This window comes from Rhea pennata, chromosome Z (genome assembly GCF_028389875.1).
Source record: "Rhea pennata isolate bPtePen1 chromosome Z, bPtePen1.pri, whole genome shotgun sequence".
Lineage (NCBI taxonomy): Eukaryota > Metazoa > Chordata > Aves > Rheiformes > Rheidae > Rhea > Rhea pennata.
Genome location: NC_084702.1, coordinates 37,999,764 through 38,016,294, shown reverse-complemented (window position 1 = coordinate 38,016,294; position 16,531 = coordinate 37,999,764). Strand labels below are relative to the sequence as shown.

At 36.6% G+C, this 16,531-nt stretch overlaps 1 protein-coding gene across 7 annotated transcripts in view; it reads left to right on the top strand.

Moving 5' to 3' along the window:
* The window catches only part of SNCAIP (synuclein alpha interacting protein), an 82,773-nt gene that overhangs the window by 33,646 nt on the left and 32,596 nt on the right, over nt 1-16,531 (top strand). For 6 of the 7 annotated variants that reach the window (XM_062599795.1, XM_062599791.1, XM_062599789.1 and 3 more), the window contains exons 2-3: nt 1,215-1,317; nt 6,802-6,874. In XM_062599795.1, the coding sequence (XP_062455779.1) occupies nt 1,261-1,317; nt 6,802-6,874 (130 nt within the window). In that variant the 5' untranslated portion in view covers nt 1,215-1,260. Of the gene's footprint in view, nt 1-1,214; nt 1,318-4,738; nt 4,804-6,801; nt 6,875-16,531 lie in introns of those variants that run through there. The other variant, XM_062599794.1, reaches the window with a different exon arrangement.

Genomic DNA, 16,531 nt, shown 5'->3' with positions numbered 1-16,531 from the left:
AGTATTTTCTTCAAAACCCTTATGTTAGGGCATTCTTAACCACATATTAGTGATTCATACAATAATATTGTTTAGACCTGCACAGCTGAATTTTCATTATTCATAAACATATTTCTTGCCAGTTGTCATGTGAATAAAGTGGGGCTTTTTTTTTTCTTCAGGCATTTCCTTTTATTATATACAAGAACTAGAAGGATTAATTTTCTTCCATAATAATACTTAAATACTTCTGTAGTGCCTCACGTTATTTAAAAATGCATCATCGTCTTTCTTTATCAGCTAACTTTAAAATAGCTTCCTTTTCAACTTTCCCTGCTGTTGTACTTGTCTTTAGTGATAATGCATGCCTTTGTTCTGGTTAGGATTTTAAAAAATGAATGTTTTACTGTCCTTGATCTTCTGAATTGTTTAAGCTCCGATTTATTCAGTTCGTTATATTGAATTTTCCAGTCAAATTTCCTGCTTTGTTCCCATGTAGAATTTTCTCTTTTTCCCTTTGCTGTAAGGAAATCATGAAGAGTCCTGAGAATCAGTGCACATAGATATACTTCTGCTTTATCCTGCCTTATTCTTTTGGGGGAGGTGCAGCTGCAGACTGAGGAAAGAGGAAATCATCTGTCTGTGAAGCACCACCTTCTTTCCCACTCAAGGATACTCTGCATTGCATGTTGGTCTGCTTGCATGGAGAAGTAGATGAGGTGTGATAGGACTGTACTTTTTGTGGGCAGTATGCTTCTCTGTTGTCTGCCTTCCTGAACTGTAGTAACACAAACTGCTGCAATCAGGCCAGTAAACTAATAGTATCTGTAGGAGAAGAGACATCATTTATATACATATCTATCTATATATATGTGTGTGTGTATATATATATATATATATATGTATATGTATAGTTGCAAGTCAATGAGAGATGAGGGTGCTCAATAACTTAAGATGTTTATGACTATATTGAACTTCTGGGAGGACTGAGTGGTGAAGGACCAAGTCTTTTTGACTTCCAGTTTAATTATTACATAGCTATCCTGCCCTAATAATTGAAATGACTTCTTCAGGTATGCAGATTATAGGAGATAAATCATGTTTAGCTTTTAAGATAAAGTCATGAAAGACTTTACTGTGTAAATTAAGTATTTTCAATGTTCTAATAACTCTGTTAAAACATTTGTGTGTTTTTGACTCTTTAGTAGATAATCCTTTTTTCTTTTCTTAATTAGGTCTTTGCTACTGTTCTGACTTAGCCAAAATGTCCATAGAAGAATAATGGAAGCTCCTGAATACCTTGACTTGGATGAAATAGATTTTAGTGATGATATATCGGTAAGTCCAAGCCTTACTTTATTAATTCAAGTTGAAACAGTCTTAGTTGTCTCAGTCATGATCAACAAACAGTACTTATTAGAAGCCAGATTTCTTTTTGTCTCATATATGGGAAAGTTTAAGTAGTTTGAATCCAGAATAAAAGTAAGTCATCTTGTAAGAGAAGTTTGTTGTGACCTTGGAAAGTTGCTTGCAAGTCTAATTAATAAATCAGTATTGTTTCTGGATTGCTTATGTACTCTATTGTCTTGAATGAGTTACATTAACCAAAATGATAGTTTGCCCGTTTTTTTTTTTTAATTTGTAAAGCATTTCCATAGTAAATACCTTTCTGCTCTCTCACTTCAGAATTGCTCCCCCTTCATATAATTTGTTACTCAGCCCTTTCCCACATCAACTATCTCCCAAGTCCAGCAAGATTTTCTAAACAGATGTGATGTAGCTACTTGTGACTTTGTTGAGTGCAGCGAGAGGCAGAAAGACTTTCTGGGATTCAGAGACAGGACTGATCCTAGTATTACACCTAGCAACTGTAATTGTAAGCAAAAATATTGTTCTTGTAAGTTAGTAGTTAGTGTTTCTTATAGGAAGCACTGATACACTGTATTCCCTTATTCTTAATACTTCTGCCAGTGTTTCTGCTAATGTGTTCAGTGTCTGGTTAACTAGGGACTTGAATACATAAATTAAATCCACCATTATCAGACTTTATTAATTCAATCTTCAGGTCTTGTTTACTGTCAAAGACAGTATGCCCTTATCTACCCCTACATTCTTTACACACACATTTGCATGTGTACACACACGCCTGTTCGTGCATGCACACACACATACACACACATATAAATATATATATATATATATTTAAACAAAGGACCTTGTTTCACTTTAGCATTTGGGACGCTTGATTTGTTTTAAAACATTCCAGATGCTTTATTTGTGGATGGATTCCTTTTGGAGAAGATTTAATTTTTACCTGTTGTAACACTGAATTCTTATGAAAGAGGAATAGGGCAAATACCCGAGATATTACAAGACAATGAGCCAATCCTGAGAGGATACCTTATTCTGGGCAACTTTCTTTTTATCATTCTTATATGGTAGATCATGTCTTGGTATCTGTTTCTATACTCAATTTTGTAAAACTATAAAACATAATAGATGTAACCTCTCCATGTCTCTCCCATTGTGACTGTTGTTGCATACTGATGGCTTAAGTTACTCACTCTTCTGCTGAACAACTCAGACTGCCTTTTAGCTAGTGGTTCTCTGATGTGATGCTGAACCTTGAATTAAAAACTAGCACAAATTATAGAAGTAGCAGTTTTACTCTCCCCTTTAACAATTAGAGAAAAAACGATTTGTTGCCAGAAGCAACATTAAAAATGGAATTCCTGGTTATTCTAGTACTGTACTCATCTCTTAGTGTATATAATATACAGATACCTGGCCTTCACATTTTACTGTTAAGCAGCTACACAGCACTGGTGGTAGCAATTTAAATTGTTCCTGTTAGCCCTCTGGTTCTAATCCATTAAAAAAAAAAAAAAAAAAAAAAAAAAAGTATTGACTAAAAATAATGGCATCAAGAAGACTGCTATAATAATGTACTTTTAAAAAGTATGTGCATTAGAAAGCAGCCACTATCTTAGTCTTGATACTTGCAGGCTGTTTAAGCCAAAAGGACCAGAATATAATAATCATAGAAAATAGACCAGGATCTGTTTTAAAAGGCAAATAGAGACTTAAATGTGTTTGGTTTGGTTTTAAATAGTATTGCATTTGTACATAAATAAATGAAACTGCACATTTCTCAAAACAAGATGCTTATTTTGCAAACTCAGATGATGCTGTGCATCTGATACGGTTGATTTGAGTGTAGCTTAGACAGAATAGGTTTATGGGACTGTTGCTTACATCACACAAAAATAATAACATGTTCATAGTGACGTTAAGCCACTGAGCTGAATATTTTTAATTTCTTCATGAGTCAGTAGCTATTCACACAAAGGAAGAAATACAAACATTAAGACCTGTAAACTGCTTTAGATGTCAAATACACTTGAAAAATAAGTATATTTTAAACTTCCCCCTTTTTCCCATCACTGCTCTAATTTTCAACCTAAAATTTTCCCTGCTTATAGGTTGTATAGTGGTGCTATAGCTACCTGATTTCTTAATCTTTCAGCTGAATTGCAGGATCTTTTTTGCACTTGCATATTATGCAAATTAAAAAGATTATATTTATTTATTGCTTTACAGAAGTAATATCAAATGACATAACAAGGTCTTCTGATGCTAGATATTTGTAAACTGTTCAGGGCTGAGCTCATAGGTTATTGCTCTGATTATTCAAATAGCTCTGTGTGAATGAAAGACTGGCTCTGTGACAGCAGTACAGGACTGGACCTAACTTTCTGGAATTTCTTGGATACAAGCGTACCTTGCACTTGAGCAGTGCTCTGTGGAATGGCCTTGCTAGGGGTTGATGTTTTCTTTATCATATATTGTGTTAAACTTGTTCAGAATATTAAAATCTGAGAACTGTCTTAAAAGGTTGACATTTTTATTTACTCAAATTCTATAGTCCAGTTTACACAACTAGCAATGTTTTGTCTGAGGAGAGAAGTTCAATTCTCCCCTGAAATGATAGTGTTTGTTGAAGAAAAACAGATTATCTGCATTTATTTCAAGTACTTGTTTGTTGTTTGCTGTTCTTCCACCTTAAAATGTTCCTAAGAGGTTTACTGTAATGTCAGGTTGGAGGCATGCTTTAAAAGCAAAGGAATACCACCCCCAACAGAAACAAATAACCAAAGCCCCAAACAACAACCAGAATGCTCTTAAAAGTGTTAGCCTCGTAAGAAACTCTTACTTCTGTTACTGAATTCCACCAACAACCACAAAATATTTTTTATAAAATAGCAGAAAGCAGAATATGCATTGACTAATGAACCAATCTGATGTACTTCTCTCTCACACTGTCACTTATGCCTTGGGACATGGCCCTAAATTTTTTGATGTGGTTACTCTAGTGGGGCTAAATAGAATAAATATCCCTTTGGAGAAATGGGGCTTAATTTTGTATGTAAAAATAATTTAAGATTATTGACTGAAAAGTGGAAAATAATTAAATTAAAATGCTATTTGAATGGCAGTGAGACCAAAACGATGTACCAGGGTTGTGATTTCTACATCTTGCTGTCACTTTGTGATACTCCTGTTAAGCCTGAAATTTTGGCCTGAAGAAAAGCTAGCAATCATTACTTGAGTTTGGAACTAAAGCTAGAGTATGAGAGAAAGTAATTACAGAGGGAAGAGCTGGCAAAGGATTGTGCTTATGGTTGGGAAAGGTTCATTTTAAAGAGTAATTTCAGTTGCTTCCTGGCATCTTTATAGTGTCTCAACTGAAAGCCAGTTCTCTGTCTTGACCACAAAATACAGATGACAGAAATGTATATGTACAGAAGCCTTTTGAGGACAGAGGTGAGTAGGAGGAGATCTGTTAATGAAATCAAATCAGTATGATTAAAATGCATAATCAAATGTGTTACTTATTCAGTAGATTTTTGTTAGTTGGTGATGGGGCTGGTAACTGAATATATTTTAATGCAAAATTGAAGCAGAAAGAAAATTTGTTCTTCTGGGAAAGTGTAGAAAAAGAAAGGAAAATGGCTTTCTGCTTTTGAGGGTGCCTGACAAAACACATAGCTATGGAGTACAAAAGGCCTAATTCTAATTGAATTACACTGTTTAATAGTTTAAATTGTACCAGCTGGTCTTACGAAGCTACCATATTCCTTGGAGACATGTGCCTTGGATTCTCTTAAGGATCTTGGCTGGACCAGTTCATCATTGCCTTCTGAATCATTGTGCTGAAACAGCAAGATGTATAGCTTAACAGCTCAATCTTTATTAAACAATAACCACAGTGAAGCAAAGCACATGGTGTTTGTGCATGTGTGTGTTTAACTTGTACTAATTTGTATTTAGTAGCATCTATCTCTCTGTCTCTTTTCTTCTGCTGTTTGTTGCCTTGGACTGTCAGATCTTAGAGCAGTCATCACAGCCGTATATTCAGCCCCATGTTTAATGGGGATTGGAGACACTGAGTCATTCTGTGGAGTGCGGCTATGCGTTTTAATTAATAAGTTCAGTGTTAGATACTGGGAATGCTTATGAGAGATTCTTACTGGCATAGCTGAGTTTTCTCAATACCTCTCTAAGTCAGGCTGTCAAGAGAAAAAAAGGCATTGGAAGTTTTTGAGGCTGAATAACTATGATCCATTGAGTAACAGTCTGTCTTAAACTCACTTGCCTGAGAGAAGTAAATTACTTCTGCAATAGGTCAGATGAGGTTTACATTATATTATTTTGAAGTATATTGCCAACTGTTTGTTAGAAGCAAATTTAACTTTGAATAATGAACTGTCAACAGAAAGCCAGAACAATATATGACCTTTTTCTTTGTGCATGTGGAAAGCTGACGTTTTTAATGTATAGTTGTTTTGCATCACTGGTCAACAGCATGTCATTTAAAAATACCTGCTTCTTTGAAACTATATGTTTTTTTATATATTCTTTAAAAATTTTTGGTTGTGCTAATCCTAGATGCTTTTTTGTTTTTATTTCCAAAGTACTATTTTTAATACTTTCATATATGCAAAGCTGTTGACTCTTTTTTTTTTCCCACACACATAATGATTTTCATTTATTTAAGTGAAAGTTTCTGTAAGACTTAAGCATTAGATTAAGGAAGATTTGGTATTAAGTAACTTAATTTCTCTATGTTAGAATTTGTAGTTTTACAGCACTGGTTCATGTGCCTTATACAGGTTATTCCAGAAGTTATAAGAGGAAAAATACATAATAAACGTATGCCATCCTTGTTCTTTTCCTTTTAATGGTGATTTCAGGGAATAACATACTGATCAATATCAGGTGCATCTGTCACATAAAAGCAGTAATGCAAGTTTGCTTTAATAAAACCTAGATTGGAGAAAGGAGCCTGTGGCCTGATATGTGTGTGTAGATGCAGCACACTGAAATCAGTTCTATAAAGTGAAAATATTCTGCATTACTTTTACATACTGCTTTGTGAAGGCTTGAATTCCAAGTCTGTTTACTATCTAGCCTAGAGTTATTCTTGCCTTTGATATATCCATGCATCTCATGGAGGGAACAGATAGGTAACGGATATTTGTGACTTGGTCAATGGTAATCTACAGGAAAGAGAAATCTGAGGTGGAAAGGTGCTTTGCTGTAGCTTTGAAAGCCTATTTGATATCCTTTGAGGTGGGACACAGTTGTATAGACCAATGCCTCCTGATTTCTTCTGTACCATTTGTGAATAACATCAGACTGACAAAGGTACCCTCAACTTGGTAAGTCTAGACTATGACCATGACATTTGGAACCACTTGAAGTCTTAGTTTTTACCTTTTTAGATGAATTATTTTATATACATTTTTGCCTTTCTTTCAGTATTCCATAACTTCTCTCAAGACCATCCCAGAATTATGTAGACGGTGTGATTCACAAAATGAAGACAGATCAGGTATGATGCCCACTTCTGTCCACCCATCGTTTTCTAGGCTGCTTTTAACTGTGTTCAACTTGGCAGCAATTATTTCTTGGCAGTGTTCTGTTGTTTTGTTTTCTTTCTTTTTTATGCAGCTTTCTGGAAACATGACTTTTTTTTTTTCTCCCCAACAGATGTTAGTTCATTAGAAGGAAAAAAGTTCCAAAAAAGGATTTGGCTTTATACAGATAAATGTAGGGCTTCATCGCAGCAGCTCCAAACCACAGTATATGCAACAATTTACTTGAAAACCCGAGAAACCATTGGTGACAAGACGTAATAATGTAGGCGCCAATGAAAAAATGTTGGATACATCTACTACCCATATGGCTATGACTAGTTTGAGGGATGATGTTTCGCCAGAGTCTGAAACTCTATCAAGGATGCTACATGTTAGAATCTACTCTAAGGCATACTGTAATAGTTAAGATTAAAGCAGAGTTTTTGAGTTTAATAGTGTAAACTAAATGAAGAATCATGGCATAGAGATGAGAACCAGCTGGGGACACCCCTCCCTTCCGCTCCCCCTCCCCCCCCCCGACAAAAAGTGCATTCAGTGTTGTTTTTTGTTCTGTAAATCAGATTAACCCTCTTCTGTTTTTCCCTTTCTGATGAACCAAAATGAATTGGTGAGAGGGGCACATTTTTTTGTTGAGCTATGAAAAGTTTATTGTACTTTCATCTGATGCTTTAATTGCACTTCATTAATGTTGTTGAATCTAAGACATTTATAACAGAAACCCGAGACCTGAAGTTCGTGGGAAGTAAGAATTCTGCTGTATTTTGGCAACTTTTATTTCTGTATTTCCTTTCAGAGAGTTGTAAATTACCGAGGTTTGTAACTAAGTTGAAACTTTCTAAGAGCTCCTACTTCTGCCAGGATCACTAAAGGCTAAGTCCTCGCTGCCCTGTGCCACTGCCCTGGGGAATAACGGGAAGTGAAGCTTTCCTTAACGCGTACGCTCAGAAAGTTACCGCCTGCACAGGGGCGGGCAGCGATTGCTCACGTAGTGCTACCTGCTGCAAGCAGAGAGGCAGAGAAGGGGAAAGGGAGAAGACGCCTGATCTATTTCTTTTTCCCCCTCTTTTGTTCTCTGCCCCAATGTTTCTGTGCCCTCACTTGCACTCTTTCTCTCTCCTCCTCACTCACTTTCTCTACCTGTCTGTTTGAACGGCTGATTACGTGCTGATGGGATGTAGATTCTACAGTATGAGATAAAGCAACAGATTGGCTCAGTTGCTCCAAGGGCAAGGTGAACTGGAGAAAGAGAGCAAAAATAACCAGTAAGCCATTTTTTACTGGTTGTTCTTTATGATGACTGTCTGAGTGGCAGTTTAACCAAGTCTGCTCTGTTTTGAAGAAGTGTTTATTTAAACTGCAGAGGTTATCCTTACATTAAAAAGCAAGTCAAGAGCAAGGATGGAGCATTGGTTTTGAGCTCTTCCAAAAGACCCTTGGACATGGACAACTTACTGTCCATTGTTCAATTGTTTCATGATCCCCTCTGCGGTCAGACATTTTCCAGTGATTATTTTTTACATCTGCATTCATCTGTTGCTTTGAAGAGCAGCTGAGAGAAGTAACTGCAGGCATTGCTGGAAGACAGTAGTAGCACCAGGGAGCCTGCCAACGAAACTTGCTTCAGAGCTTTGTTTAAAATTCCTGAGTCAAAAAAAGGACTTTTTAGCACTGATAATAGTTTTGGCAAATTGAAAATAGTACTAAAATCTGGTGTTTTTTCTTTCTATTTATAACCCATTTTGGTGAACTGAAAATCATTCTAAAATTTATTTTTTTTCACTCTAATTATCACTGAATAAACATATACACTCTTGAACAGGAAGGTATCACTTTGCATCCCTGCTCAGACTTCACTGAAATATCAGTCGAACTGCATTAATCAACACTATATAAGGTTCCCGTCTTCTGTTTTTTCATAGTTGACTTTGATGTAGCCAAAATGATGCATATCGTGGACCATTTAAAAAAAGAATCAAGTGCTTTCCCAAAGTTATTGTTGCTGTATGCTCTTTTTGATCAAGACAAATTTTATCATAAATCCTTAGTATGCATGGCAGACTGGCACTTGTATATTTATATTACATTGACAATTTAAATAATTATATGTAGAGCAGCTCAGAGGTTTTACCATAAAGTAGTCCAGCCCTCTACTTCATACCCTCTTCTGTTTAGTTAAAAGATGTATTTTTCTTTAAAATAGAGAAGAATGTGGAAGTAGAACTATCCAAGAATTCTATAGGTGAACTAAAAGTTAAGCATAGGTTAGTAGTAGGACTACATAAGTAGAGATTCTAATAGCCTAAAAAAATAACAATCTCTGAGAAGTTTGTCTCTAAAGAATATTTAATTCACTAAGGCAATTAGGTCAGAAGTATACAGAAAAATAAGCTTTATCTTTAAATATATATATGAATATGTAGACAACCATATTCACCACAAGATTGTTTGAACTGATTTAAGCCTAATAGCTGCTCTTTGTGGAATTTTAGTTATTTTTAGTTAGTTTAGTTAGTTTTTAATTACCTTGCTGAAAATGTGAGTTCCTTATTATTCATTGTTCACAGCAAAGTTTAGTAAATAGCCCTGAAATCTCATCTAAATGTTGAATAATATGTTAGTAACATAGGAAAATGTTAGGCTACATTGTTTTCAGATTGCTCCAAGCTGCTTTAATCCTAGGCAAACATGCCCATGCTTACCAGTCAGTGTGTTTTCTCATAGATTTCACATAGACTTTTCAACATATTCTTTCTTTCTTTCTTTTTTTTCTTCCCCCCTCCCCCCCATTTCTTTCTGCCTGTAATTTTTGGTCAAATTACTACTTTTGAACAACAAGAGGTTAGGCTGAGAGAAGACTTCCCTTCATATCCCTCTTTCTGCTTATATCTATCAGCTTCACATTGTCATCTCCCTTTCCTGGGCTGGACTAACTGAGGATCTGTGGCAGTGGGAAAGTGCTGTATTTCCTTCCTCACTTCTTTACAAGATTTGCATGAAACTTGTGCTGTTAATACAATCTCAGTACTTCTCTGTGATCTTCCTAGGCTATAGGAATTCTGATTCAGGAAAATTCCAAGGGATTCTTGAGATCAAAGTATGTTTTTCACTACCCCCAGCTTACCAGGTGCAAGATTTATAGGCTGGAGAAAAATGTAGGGCAAATTCTAGCTTATTCATCTCACATGGACCATAATGTGTGATTAAGGACGATCATAAATACAGATTAAATATGACTTAAATATGGATCTAACTACCTATTTCTTCTGAAACAAAATGTCTAGCCAGCCTATCTGTTGGTTTCCAGTATTGACTAACATAGAATGATGAATTGAAACAGAAATCAGTTCTTTTTGCCTTTCTTACTAAGCATGAAATTGGTTACTTGCTTTCTGGGTGGATTTGCTAAGGGCAGTTGAACAAATGGTTCAGGACATCTGTGTTCAACAAGCTTCACTGAACCATATCATTACATTAAGGTATATTCTGTCACATAGGATGACTTTTGGTTGTAATTTGAATGTATGCCTCAAATGAGGACAATATTCTACTTGAAATCTTTATTCACATGTTGATAAAGTTCACTTTTGGTCTCCAGAAGATACCCTGTTGCACTTCTTTATTAATTGCTGAATTACCTGTGGTTCACAAAAGTATTTAGACAATTGCTTTCCTATTTGGAAAAATTAATTAGTGAATGTGATAATTGTATATTCTGCAGTGTTTCAGATTGCGCACAATTCCTCTCCCATGCTCTTGGTAGTTTTTTTTTTTTCTTTTTCTTTTTTAACTATAACTTAAAACAAAGCTTTGATTTGGAGTCAGAATTTTGTATAGCATTGATTTCTGAGAGTTATCTTCCAAATATGCCCCAGGTAAATATCTGAAGCAATACAAAATTCATTGGGTAGTTCCAGACTCTGAAAAGGTTGTAGAAGACTGAAGGATTTTCTCAGAAAAAAACAGTAATTAGAATTAGGAATGCATTGAAACTTGTGCTAGCCATACACACTCTTTTCCTAACTTGTTTTCGCATCCTTGCTCTTTCTGTTTTACACATTATGTGCCACGATGAGCTCTTCTGATTTTTTTCATTAGAACATCCCTTGTTGGTACCCATTTATATCCCCAGATCAGTCTGGAGAAGGGTAACCCCAGTCTGGAACTGGGAGACCTCAATTTGTCCATTTTGAAAATTTCTTTCCCTCGTCTACATTCATTGTTTTAGAGATGACACCTTTTACAGTGTTCTTCCTCAAGGCAAAATAAGAAAATGATTCATTTGTTGAGCCTTTTATTAATATATGGATCACCTGGAAAAGTTGCAGTTCGAATTACTATTTATCCCCATTGCTGTCATTTCCTAACCCTTTCTTTCTTTATAAAGGCTTCAAATTTCCCTTATAAAAGGGGACCTACTCTGTTCCTTTCTGTGCAGGGTCATTCTTTGGTTCAGATTCTCATGCTGTAGAACTTGCTTTAAGGAAACCAGAAGTACTCTTGGAAGTTATTAATATATTAAAACTGTAAAACAGTGCCACCTTCAGTTAAATTTGTTAAATATTATTTCAGTGATACTAATTAAATGGTAAATAGAAAGATAGTCAGAACTGGTTTTCATTATCTTGCCAGTGTGTATAAGACATCCCTTCCTCCATCTCCTGGGGATCCAATACTGCTGCCATTGTTGGAGATGAATCAGCATTTAAAAGTGTGAGGAACTTTTTTTTGAAAACTTCCCTAGCGCAGACAACACCTTGGTGTCTGTAAACAAAGTCAGAATCACAGCACTCTAAACGGACCTGGAATGAGTACAAGTCTTAATTGATTCAAGAGGCTCTACTAAAGTCCTGTTGCAAGGAAGAAGGTCAGGCATTTCTTTTGAAGGACAATAAAATTCAACATGTGAAACTATGCATATACTTGCTGCAAGTCTTCAAATGATTATGCAGTGAATTACTGTTTTTAAAAATATATTTTATAGACATAGACAGTTGTCACTACTAAGCCCAGGCTGCTTTAATGATGATGGAGAGTGGAGTAAACCCCACAGACTGGAAATTTTAGAACAAGGAAGAAGTGTTTCGGATAGAAGAAAGTCATTCAAATCCATTCATCTTTTAGTAGCAATGGAGCCAGTCTAACAGAGATTGCTCTTGTTTCTAAACAAACAAAGCCTAAATAGCAAAGAAGCTCGTTGCTGTGTTCTCAACAATGGTGTGGAATATCTCCCACTGTTTTGTACCAGAAGATTTCCTGGTACGTGTTGACAAGTTCTTAGAGTGAATGCCTTCACTCAGCCTCTTCTTTTATGTCTTTGCATGTTTCACATGTTATTTGCTGTCTTGCTTCCGCTTGCAAACTGGTTATGCTCTTGCAGGATGGTTACATTATAATCATAAAATAACTTAGATCAGAAGGGGTGTTTGAAGGCCATCTTGTCTGGTTACATCAGGTTGCCCAAGAACCTGTTCTCCCTAATGAATGCTACAATAAAAAACATTGCAACTTAGTTATTTTGAGGAAGTGTAATTAGGGAAGCAATTAACGCTTCCAATTCCTTGTCAAAAAGAAATAAACATGATTCAGCCTCAACCTCAGAGATTCATAGACATTTGAAAGATCTGTTAGGCATTATAAAAGCCGCAGATAGTTTCATTATATTCTGCAACTGGCTGTCAGCTCCAGGCCCCAAGCAGCATGTTGTTCTCCATTACTCACAGCTTTCCTCTGGTTTGTGACTGCTCAGGTATGGAGTTTGCAGAAAACAAAGGCTGAAATACAGAGAATTTAGAGGTAGTCCAATCTGGAGGCAGATCAGGCTGTTGAGCAGAAGCAGCATTAATGGCTTTGATGATTGATTCTGATAGCTGTTGGGATAATGGAAAGTCGTCTGTTTTTTTCCTCCTGAACAGTGGTTTAGCACAGCTGACCATGAGATACTGCTGTTCATCCTGAGAAGGAACAGAGATAGTAGGCTAAAAATGCTTAGAGATTTCAGTGAGGATTACAGCGTAGCAATAGTTTGCCAGATCTAACCCACGGAAGAACTGGAGTGATTTGATACTCATTTTCATTCCTATTAAAGATTGCTGTGTAGCTGCCATCTGATTTAGCAGTACAACATGACTCAGTTGCCAGCTGATTTGCAACTGGCTCACATCTTTGTATCCATTGTGCTGCCTGCCTGCATTGCTGCTGGTTTTATGGCCCAGTTGTTGAGCAGCAGTGATCGCGACTATAGAACTCTGGTCAAAGTTTAAACCTAAATGAGTCCATGGTGATGGTGCCAGAAATGCACAATTACTAGTTTGACCATTCCTTCAGAACCACGATCGGTCAGTGCACAGTGACTGGGAATAGTTCTCAATTCCTTGTTAGGTGGATCCATGAAGATCTTGCATGGCAGCATCTTTTTCTGTACCACTTTTCAGTATCTCCAGTTCATCTCATCATGGTATTGATGCATGATATATAGCCCTCTGCCACCTCCTGTTTGTGTCACAAATGCTGAGAACTTCATGAAGCCATTAGCAATAAAAGGATGTTACTGCATCCTTTCGCCAGGGAGGTGACCTCTTGCATGCACTTTAGAAAAGAATATCAGTTGCATGTTTCCTGTTGAGCTGAGTAAAAGTTGAGTCTTTTGTTATCTTCATTTATGCTCAGGACTATTTAAAGATATTCTAGCTTTTGAGCATTTAGACTGTAAGCATCACAGAAACTGTCTGTCACAAGGGTAAAGTTTCATCTGTGTATGACTATCTTGATGCTGGGCAACGCTCATAATTACTCACAGGCACTAATGTACCACATAAAATGCTCCCCAACACCCTTCCACTACATGGATACAGAGATGGCATTGAAGACTGCTCAGAACTGAGCAAATCCTTCCCATGGGAAACATGTTATAAAGATTTTTTTTTTTTTAGAAAGTTCTAAGTGGATAAATTTTGATTTCTAAAATCAAATGTTATGATGAAGCAATTAAATCACCAGAGAAGTTGCTTCCTAATTGTCCCCTTTTTAAACTGTTTGCGCCAAAGCAGCTCTAAGATGCATTTAAAAAAGAAGAAGAAGAAAAACCCTGTGAATACACCTTACAAGCCTTTTTGTGTTTTGCCTTCTTTAAGAGCAGAGAGCACAATATATGGTCAATAACTACTTTTGTAAATTTGATCCTTGCAGGTTTTTATTGGACACTCTCTTCTTTAGTGTCAAGGAAATGCTTTGCCACCTCAGCTCCATCAGAGCATTATAGTTCTTTATTAATGTCAGTGAAAATTCCTCAGTTTGTCTGTTCCTCTTTCTTTGTACTTGGATGATCCCATGCCTGTTAGCTAAGTCTCTCATCCTTAGTGCATACTTGAGATACTGGTGCACAGAAGCAATGTAGCTCATCCAAGACAGTATCAGTAGTATTTGACAGACTTTGGAATCAAGCTAGCTGCCCAAGGTTCTAGTCCCCTGCCTTAAACACAGACCATCCTATGCTGTTGTTTATAAAGGAGTCAAGCAGTGTTTATTTGACCCAGACTTTCAGTGGCCCCTGCCTGACTTCGTAGGTGTGGAGAGATGAGCAAAAGGCTTTTCCCCTGGGGTAGCTGCTAAAGACTACTCACATAACAACCTCTGCCCTGCTGGTGCTTTTGAGGACATAGGCACTGCTTGCTTCTGCTTCCTCAGGAACAAGCATGCATAAGCAGAGTGGAGAAGATTCAGGATTTCAGCCATGCCCGATTCCACTCTGGCCCATGGTCTCAATCTTATTTATAGGGGGAACCATACTAAAACTGCCTAAGCTTGGGTGCAGCATATACAGCACCCGAGGAGCACAAAACAGCTCAAAGAAGGATTGAGTCTATTAGTTCGGTTCGCATTATTCCCTACTGCCTATGTTGTTGAATGCCATATTCCAATCTTTTACTAAATGCACTGTAAATTCATCATCCTAATTAAGCAGAGAGTGTGTTCCTGAGTTCATAAAAATATTGCTAATTGTTTTCACTGTTCCATTTTGCTTTCCTAGAACCAGTGTTTGTAAAGAGTTGCTCCACCAACATGTTGGGGAGAAAAGCAACAAAGAAATGGCAGTGCCTTACTCCACTCTAATTGTAATGAAAGAAAGGAGAAATACATGACTGCTATGATCAAAGACAGATTTGTAACAAAGGTCATTGCTTCTTTGCAGTGCCAAATTTTACAGTTTTATCATCAGTGGTTTATGTAAATAATGTGTTTAGAAAGTGGAAAAAGCCTGTTCAGCCTAGCAGCAGAATAAATGTAAGCTTAAAGAAAGTGACGACAAACAAAATGTTGATGACTTTTTCTTTGTCTAGACCCCTGTGTTGAAAGCAGTGTTTTCATAAAACTCAGGCAGAATTCATTTCCATACAGAGTGCTTAATAGTTCCTGTCAGAACAAAACAGCTGGGAAACATATGGTATCCATTTCCCTATATCACTTGGAAAAAATTTCACATGTAAATAAAACTAACATAAGTGTGCAGGCTTTGAACCTAGAATCTTATACAATGCATAAATAAGTCAGCACAGTGCGTTCTTTGTATTGGCCCACTAAGTTACATGCCATTTATTATTACAATTTTTATTTCTTTTCTGGGGAAATATGCTTTTAAGCAGTTTCAAAAATATTAAGGTGATTTTCAGACCATTCAGACCATTGTAACTACTAAGCTATACTGATCTTTCGCTTCAAATATTAATATTTTACTGAAATAAGGTAAAGGTGGTCATGGCAAATTGTGTTTTTTGACCGCAAATTAGATCCCACTGATATGTATTTAGCATGTGTAATAAATCTGCTGTTTAAATTGTCTTCTTGACTCTGAGAATGCATGAAGTCTTGGTATACATTAAAAGGGCCATAAAAAGGAAAAAGAGCCTAAGGGCTTTAGTGGTTTTATTGGAGTCACCCTGCTGAAATAGCTGCTTGTGTGCTGCTGATTATGGAGATCATGAATATCATAAACTGGGACTCTGAAAGAGCAAAAGTTCAAAAGGAGTAAGCGTTCAGGTGCATTGAGTTCCCTTTCTTCTGTGCAATTCAGATTCCCTAGTTGAACTCTATATCCTGCAGTGAGCTGGAGATAATGCACTGGAAGTTCCAGAGCATGCGTGCTGTGTGTGTGCACCTGTGTGTATATATGTACATTATGGGGTGGAAAGTCTGACTAAGAAGCCCAAGGTACAGAGAAGTGGAAAATGAGACATCATACCTAACTAGGTTTAATTTTCAGAGGAAAACACGTTTTTTGGTGTTTGGAACAAAAATCCATCTTCTGGAGAACACAGGCTATTAAAAAGAGAAAGATAATTGTTGCTGCTATTAAAACAAATCCACTATAAAAAATTCAAGGAAAAAGAATTCTGACCCATCCTGTTATTGGCATCCCAAAAAATCATCCTACTCTTCTGATGTATCTCCATGGGATAAAAATAGCAGAAGGCAAATTAGTATAGTCTGGCAAGGCCAGCATGCATGCCACTAGGCTCTTACTGGTGACCATTACTTGATTAAAAACTACTTTGTAAGAAACTTCCTTCCTATTGAAGAACTCTTCTGCAGTGTCAAGTTCTTCAGCTGTTGTAATA